At 53.9% G+C, this 8,132-nt stretch overlaps 1 protein-coding gene across 1 annotated transcript in view; it reads right to left on the reverse strand.

Annotated features, from left to right (window-relative positions):
• Window positions 1-8,132, reverse strand: part of MLLT1 (MLLT1 super elongation complex subunit) — a 55,235-nt gene that overhangs the window by 44,856 nt on the left and 2,247 nt on the right. The window contains exon 4 of the mRNA XM_007460734.1: window positions 150-232. Coding sequence (XP_007460796.1) covers window positions 150-232 — 83 coding nt within the window. The remainder of the gene's footprint in view (window positions 1-149; window positions 233-8,132) is intronic.

Below are 8,132 nucleotides of genomic sequence, written 5' to 3' on the forward strand. Positions count from 1 at the left end.
GGGAGGGATGCGCACGACTCTCCGCCCGCGGGCGCCCAACATGCAGTCTCTGCTACACATGCCAACATCCACCCTGTCACCCGGCGCTGCCGGTCCCACTGGCCCTTGTGTGAGCTGTGCATCCTCCTTACCGCTACCCGGGCTCCTACCTTGTTCTTGAAGTACACCTCGATGGGCATGATGAAGCCTGCGTAACCCGACTCCTCCACTTTGTAGGGGGGCTCCTTGCACACTGAAAAGAAAGGGAAAACCGCTGTCAGCGCTAGGAGGCCAGCTCCCCCAGCGTGGGAAACCCCAGGCTCCGTTCCATGTCAAAGGGGTCAAGAGGAAGAGAAGCAGCGGAGCAGGAGAAAGGTGACCCTGTGGAGCCAGCGTGGAAGAGCGCTGGGGAAGGGGCATGAGACCAGCTACGGCAGCGCAGCCAGCACCGGCCACGGGCCACACAGGTTCAACCGAATCAGGGCAGCACAGCAGTGCGGCTCAGCAAGGCGCTGGGCCAGGGGGCCCCTGGTCTCCCAGCAGGGCAGGCACTCTGCTGTGCCCTCCTCCTGCCATCGCCCACTCAAACATGGACACTGAGGCCCCGCTTGGGGCCAGGGACATGAATGCCAGGAGATGGAGATGGAGATGGCCCGGTCGCAGCGGGGGCTCGCCTGGGTTCCACCTCAGCACCTAAGCAAAGCATTCCCAGGTGACGAGTGATGAGACAGGGAGGGAGAGAAAGAAACTAAGAAGAACAGTAAAATAGAGGTAAAACAATCTCCCGCAGTCTCACCCTCCAGGATGAACTGTCAATGTTTTGACAGGTATGCTGTCATTATGCAAGTAACGTGACAATATTGTTCTCCGGCATGTAAGGAAAAAAAATCAGAACAGTACAGATCAAATCCCCCTTGTCCTCCGCCCCTCCCTCTCCCGAGGCAACCAGACCCGGAGATAGGAAAAAATCCTGCCAACGATTAAAACCTTTACACACGTAGGTCTGTACTGTAATTCTTAAGGGGGCCAGAAATTGCCGGAAAACAGTGCATTGGAACATAACGAAACATGACTTTTTAGGGCTTCCCTGGTGGCGCAGTGGTTGAGAGTCTGCCTGCCAATGTAGGGGACACGGGCTCGAGCCCTGGTCTGGGGAGATCCCACACGCAGCGTAGCAACTAGGCCCGTGAGCCACAACTACTGAGCCTGCGTGTCTGGAGCTTGTGCTCCGCAACAAGAGAGGCCGCGATAGTGAGAGGCCCACGCACCGCGATGAAGCGTGGCCCCCGCTTGCTGCAACTAGAGAAAGCCCTCGCAGAGAAACGAAGACCTAACACAGCCAAAAATAAATAAATAAATTAATTAATTAATTTTAAAAAGAAACATGACTTTTTAAAAATTAAAACCTCGTAAGATTTTTCTTAAAAAAAAATCATTTAAAATATCATATACCTCAAACATCTCACGTGTCTCATCTATCTGTGCAAACAAAACTGGTGAGGGGGTGGGTTTAGAGTAACCGGGGACCCTCAAGGCCAGGGTTGGCTGGACAGCCTTGCACAGGACCCCGCTCTGCAAACCACAGGGGCGGGGCTCCAGGGAACTGCGCGGACTGGCGGGTAAGCCGGCCCCAGGGGCTCCCCCTGCCCCTGAGCCAGCCACCTGCCCTCCAAGCCCAGCTCCCGCTCCCCCCACGCCCCCCAGGAGGGCTCAGCCTGCGCTTCAGGCTCCAGTCCCCACAGCCCGGGGCTCAAGGCGTGCTCAGCTGGACAGACTTCCCTGCCAGGGGCGAGGCGGGCCGTCCCGACTGGGCCGTGGGACCCACCGCCCCCACAGCATAGCCTCCCGGGGGAAAGCAGCAGCCCGGCTGCCTCGGCTGAGCGCCCTGAGCACTGTCACCTGACCTCGGGGCCTGCACAGAGTCATTACTGCTACCAAACGCTGCACTCGCTCATTCGTGCATTCACTCCACCACTATCCGCGCCTGACAGTGTCAGGTGCCCGGCTGACGCCAGAGGCCAAGGGGACACCTCTGGTCCCCAGGAGTAAGCTCAGTCACCTTCAGTCTGACGGTCAGCCCACCTGGAAGTAAGGAGTGCCCCTGCCTGCAGGCTGGGTCAACGGGCGGTGGCCCAGGCAGCCCGAGGACACTGTGGGGTCGACCTTGGCCCCAAATCCCTATTTGAGCCAGCTCCTATTCTGCTGCTCCTCGGAGAGCCTCCTGGCAGTGCTGGCTGGGCAAGCCCGAAGCAGCCCACCCCAAGACACCTCCTCGTTCCCTCTGAAGCCCGCGGCTCCCGGCGTTGTGCAGGTCAGGGCCCCAGCTGTCCACCGCTCCCCCGAGGACGCCTCAGCCCCTCCTGCCCCTACGGCTCGCCCGCCACCAAGCGCTGTGAAGGCCACCTCCAAACATCTCTGGGCTGCACCCCGCTGCCTGGCGCCCTAAGCCTCCGCTCCAGCCCCTCACCAGCCAGCCTGCCTCAGGCTTGCTCCCAGGCCTCTTCTGCAGGGGCCGCGGGAAGGACCCCTCTGAATCACAGATCTGTGTCCCCTGACGGCTCCTCACTGCCCTCAGGACCAACTTCCAGCCGCTCCAGGGGGCCTGCACGGCGCTCCATGCCCTCCAGGTTCATCTCTCACCAGCCCTGCCACGCTGCCCCTCTCAGATCACAGACCACTTCCTCCGGGACCCCTTCACTGAGCAGCAGCCCCCATCCCCCATCAAGTTCCAGGCTGCGGTTCCCTCCTCCGGCTCCGAGTGTCCTGTATCACTGGGTCTCAGCACTCCTTCTGCTTACTGTCTCCACCTTCCTCAATCCTACACGAGCTCCGGTTCACGCAGTGTGACACCCCCAGGGCCAGCACCACAGCCAGGCCTTTTGGAAACATTCACTACGTATCTGTCAAATACTGCTGAGCAAGCCACATGTCACACCTCTGTCAGGTCATCTACTGAAGTGAGAGGCCTGTCCAGGGACAGGAAGAAATCTGCGCAGGGAGGCCAGGTCATGGCCCACCTCTCCCCGAGTCTCTCGATCCCGTTTGAACAGACTGAGGGAGGGTTTCTCCAGCTGCATGAACCCTGCCCGCCTAGTGCCCAAGCCCCCCACACTGTGAGCGTCCTGCAGTCTGCCTCATGTGCCCTGGCCTCGCACAGGGCCGGGCACCTGCTTGCTTGCTGAATTAACCTGCATCCAGGAAGGAAAGAGGAAGCAGAGAGGAAGGGTGGCCTGTTCTCGCTGCACAATCCCCCAGCAGAGGAGGGAGGGACCAGGGACCTGCCTGCACCCTCCACCCCAATGTCCATCTCCCCCCACCCACCCCCAGTCTGAATCCCCTCAGCCATGAAGGCCCGAGTCAGGGCCCCCTCCCGCAGGGACAGCCCTGGCTTCCCTCGGCCTCTGACCCCCAGGTCACTTACTTCCACTCATGTCACCTCTGATCTTCATCTCTCTACCAGACGACAAACCCCTTCAGGGAAGGGACCCTGCTTTGCATTTCTCATTTCTCTCTCTAAAGGCCTCTCGGAGGACGGGCACTCCCAGGCTGAAAACCACCTTATCCGTTCAGAGACGGGGCACAGGGGCCAGAGTACAGGCTTCCAGACGTGGGAGACCAAGCAGACACCACCGGCCTGCCTGTCGTCCCACCTGAGGGCCCATGGCAAGCAAAGTGAGGCCAGGAGGAAACCAAATAATGCCGGGAGAGTAACGGGGAGGGAGGCGATGTGAGCAGTCAAGAACTTTCTGGAAGGCAGAAAGTGGGTGAGAGCATGCCGGGCAAGGAAACAGGAAGAGGAAGCTGCAGCCGGGGACATGGCACAGGCGCTGCAGGGGGCCCTGAGCCCCGGGAGGCCTGGGCTGGGGCATTCGCAGATGAGGTGGAGGGCGGGGGTGGGGAGCCGGTGGCTAGGGGTTTTTCTTGGGGTGATGAAAACGTTCTGGAATGAGAGAGGTGATGGTTGAGCCACTGTATGAACACGATAGACACGAGGATCGTACACATTAAGGGTGAATTTTATCATGTGTGACTCATACCTCAGTAAAGCAGTTATTAAAAAAAAAAAAAAAAAAAAGCCAAACAGAGCAGCTGTGACTGGAACAACAGCCCTGGGTATCCCTCCTGCGACCTTCCCCCACCCCACCCCCTGAATCAGGCCCTTCTCATTCAGGAAACTGGGGGGACCCACGTCCCTAACCAGAAACCGCTGGTAAAGCGAACCCATCTTGCCCTGAACAGAGCACTCGGTAAGAGTTCCCACTTGGAGGAAAGAGGCCAAAGAAACAGGAATACTTTGGGGACCACAAGAGAACTTGGGAAAAGGAAAACAAAAACAAAAACAAAAACCTAGAGCCAATGCCCTCAGATGCAACACTTGCTCAACAAATGAAAACAAAATACTTTTAAAAAGGAAAATTAGAGAGTAAGAGAGGGCTCTTAGACCTTAGTACAAATATAGTACTTACAATTTTTTAATTCAACAGAAAGACGAGAAAATAACGTCGATGGAATCTCCCAGAATGTAGAGCAAAAAGACATTTTTTTTTAAAGGGTGGAAGGTGCAACTCAGCAGATTAAACAAATGTCAACAGCAGCTAATATTCATAAAGCACCTACTGTATGCCAGGCAGTATTCTCAGCACTTTATATATTTAACTCATTTAATCCTCCCAACAACATTGTGAGGCAGATGCAGTTGTTCCCATTTTACAGATGAAAAGACTTAAACATAGAGAAGTTATGTAATAAGCATCCTAGAATGCGAAAAAAGAAATTAAATAGGTGGAAAGAAATTGTCAAAGAAATAGAAGCTAAAATGAAGGACACCGGGACTTCCATGGTGGCCCAGTGTTTAAGACTCCACGCTCCCAACGCAGGGGGCCAAGTTCAATCCCTCGTCAGGGAACTAGATCCCACATGCCACAGCTAAAAGAGCCCACATGCGGCAACAAAGATCCCTCACACAGCAACGAACATCCAGCATGCCGCAACTAAGACCCAGCACAGCCAAATAAATAAATATTTTAAAAAATAATAAGTAAAATAAAATGAAGGACACCAAATGTCCAACATTATGAACAAACACACAACCAAAAAAGACCCCAGAAACAATGTCATAAAAACCATCTTAAGTCCTTCTAAAGACAAAACAAAAAACTAAAAAACAGGTCATCTGTAACAGAACAAGAACCCAATAGCATCAGACTTCTCAGAAGACAAAGAAGCGACACTTTCAAAGCTCTAAGTGACAGTAATTCTCCAACTAGAACGTTACACCCAACTAGACTACCATTCAAGTGTGGGAACAGAACAAGGGCACTTCAAATACACTAGGAGTCAAGGAGTTTATTCCCCACACACATTTCTTTGGAAATTGCTTCAGTAATTAATCTCCTGGGAAACTTCTTGAGAAATTACTCTAGTAAAACAGGAAAATAAACCAAAACATAAGGGTATTAGGTAAATCCCCCCAGGAGAAAAGTAAAGGAAAGTCCCAGTGTGATGGCTAAAGAGGAGCCAGTTCTGATTAGAGGAGGAAGAGACCAGAATGAACTATCTCGAAGGCGAAAAAACTCCACTGAATAAATGAAATGATGGGGAGGATGGAAAAAAGGCAAAGCACCTTTGATGAAAAAGACACAATGCAAGGATGTGAAGAGAAGCAAAGGGCCAAATATGAAGCGCAGTAAACGGGGCCAAATTTTAACCAAGGATGATAAAAAGAGCCCATCTGACCCTGACATGAGCTTGAGCGTTCTCCTTGGAGTGGCCCAGAGTTCAGAGAGGATCCCGACCAGCCCGACAATGGAGAGAGTCACTACGGTCAGTGCCCTTTGCCAGCTACCAACTTCTAGACTTAATCTCTAATCCTGGAGTGGAGCAACCTTAACGAAGTCAAGTGTAGCTCCCAGAAGGAGGGGTGTAAGGTTCAAGGAAGACGATATGATCCTGCCCTTCTCTTCCTAAATGGAAAGTCAGGAGACCTTGGCCAAAGTTGACAGCATCGAAGAATGCATTTGTTCTCTCAACGAATACTTAGTGAGCACCTAAGTATTACTTAGGATACAGCAGCAAACTATATGGCCAGTCACAAACCCCTCACTTGTCAGGGATGAAAGGGGGAGAAGCTTAGGAGAAAGTCTAACCCTTCACGCTAGTAAGTTAATAAACAAATTTTAATATGAAAAATCTAGAGATAAGAAGCAAATTTGCTTCTACTGCTTTAAGGTGTTAAGGAAGGACACGACCCAGAAAGCCCTAGCAACGTTGCCCCTGGGGTGATACCACCGCTGATAAGTTGGGAGGTGGGAACATCCCACCTAGCACATCTCTGCTGGGTCTGTTACCGGTGTATATTTTGGTGTAAAAGATACTTTTTAAGCACATAAAGTATAATTTCAGAGGCTGGAGCCCTATAAGAAATTCACTGGCTGCTTCACCTGATCTGTTTTTCACTGACCACTAAGCAAATGGCGAGTGAGCATTTACCATTCGATACACGTGACGCAGGTGCCCTCTGTGTACAGGCCGCACAGACTCTACAAACATGCACGATTCACCTACTGAAACTCTGCTGCAAAATGACACTTCAAAAGAGTGCGCTTCACTCAAAACCCATTTTTCAGACATCGGGAGCTCAGAGAATGTGCCGCTTCCTCGTGACCACAAACAGGTGACTGGGCCTCTCGGGACCTCAGTTTCTGCATCTAGATATGGGGGGGGATCCTGGGGGGCTCCCTGCATCGCACAGCACAGAGCGAGGGCAGGACAAACGTAGGCCGCTCTGAGTGTTACTTCTAGCGGCTGCTTGGTTAAGGACCGGAGGGGAGGAAGATGAAATAAGCAGATGAAAGGTGGATAGGAGTCACCATCTGAGGCCCCTCCCGGAGAGAAAGGGAGGGACGGGAGAGGGCGGTGGTGAAGGAACTGCAGTGGCAGCTGTCTGGGAAAGCAGGCACCTGGGCCAGGAGGGCGCAGCCCGGCTTCTGCTCTGCATCCGGGCACAGCGACCACGGGCTCCCCCAGAATGAACAGGCGTGACCAAGCGCCAAGAAAAACGGGCATATCCAGCCCACAGCGCATAGACCCCTGCTTTAAAGCACAGGCAGCTTACCTGGCCCCCTGAGCTTGCTTCCCCATCTGTAAAAGAGGGTCGTGGGGTGAACGAAAAGAGCTTGTGAGCAGGACGTGCCTGATAAGTGGCATGTATTACTATTATGATTACTAGCAGGTGTTTTACAGATACCTGCTGTTGCCAGGAACCAGATGGGCTCTCTCCAAGAGGCTCAGAGACGGAAAAAGGAAAAAGGGAGAGAAGCTGAAGACTCAGGAAAGGAGAAACGAAGGAAAAGGAACAGCGGAAAGCTGATGGAAGAATCCAGAAGAAAAAGAATCTCGAGCTGCTTCTGAACCAGGAGTTTCTACTCCTGTAACACACGTCACTTCCCCACTGGACAGTAAGACACTTGCCAGCCCAGGCCCAGGCCCCCAGCGGGTCCCGGAACGGGCTCCTGCTTCCATCCGAGGCTCCATGCTGTCACAGCATGACCCTCGGCCCCCTGGCCCACCTACTGCGGGTAGAGGGGGCAGCAGCCCAGCAACGGCTCTCCCAGCCCTGAAGCCCGTTCCGAGCACAGAGTCCTTTGTTCCTTTATCAACACATCCATTCGAGAACTATTTTCAAGACCCCTGTGACGGGCCGGGCTTCACATGGGGACCGAATGGTAAAAACAGGAGACAGGGCTCGGCCCCCACAGAGCTCCCAACATCGCCTCCAGCTTCGCTCCAAATTCCCCAGGAAGTGGTCTCTGATCGGGCGCCCTGGGTGAGTTCCCGGCTCTCTGCCCCGTCAGACAGCCGGGCCGCATGTCACCCTGTACTTCGCGGATGGCTGGGCGCTCTGCGGGGTGAAGCCAGGGAGGAGGCAGCGGCGAAACGCAAGCCTTTTCTGCTTCTGCCCCACATACCACGGGCTCTCTAAAGGGCATCTCTCCTCCAACGTGGGCCCAGTAAGCAGCTTCCTGCTTACTCACCAGGGGGTGTAAGTCGCCCTTCCCACCCTCAACCACAGGGCTACATTCTCTGGAAGCTTCTCAGAGCCTGAGTCTAAGTGATGACACAAGATGCTGTCACCACCTCCGCTGGGTTTTCCC

The sequence above is a fragment of the Lipotes vexillifer genome, unplaced genomic scaffold (genome assembly GCF_000442215.2).
Source record: "Lipotes vexillifer unplaced genomic scaffold, Lipotes_vexillifer_v1.1 scaffold1011, whole genome shotgun sequence".
Classification (NCBI taxonomy): domain Eukaryota; kingdom Metazoa; phylum Chordata; class Mammalia; order Artiodactyla; family Lipotidae; genus Lipotes; species Lipotes vexillifer.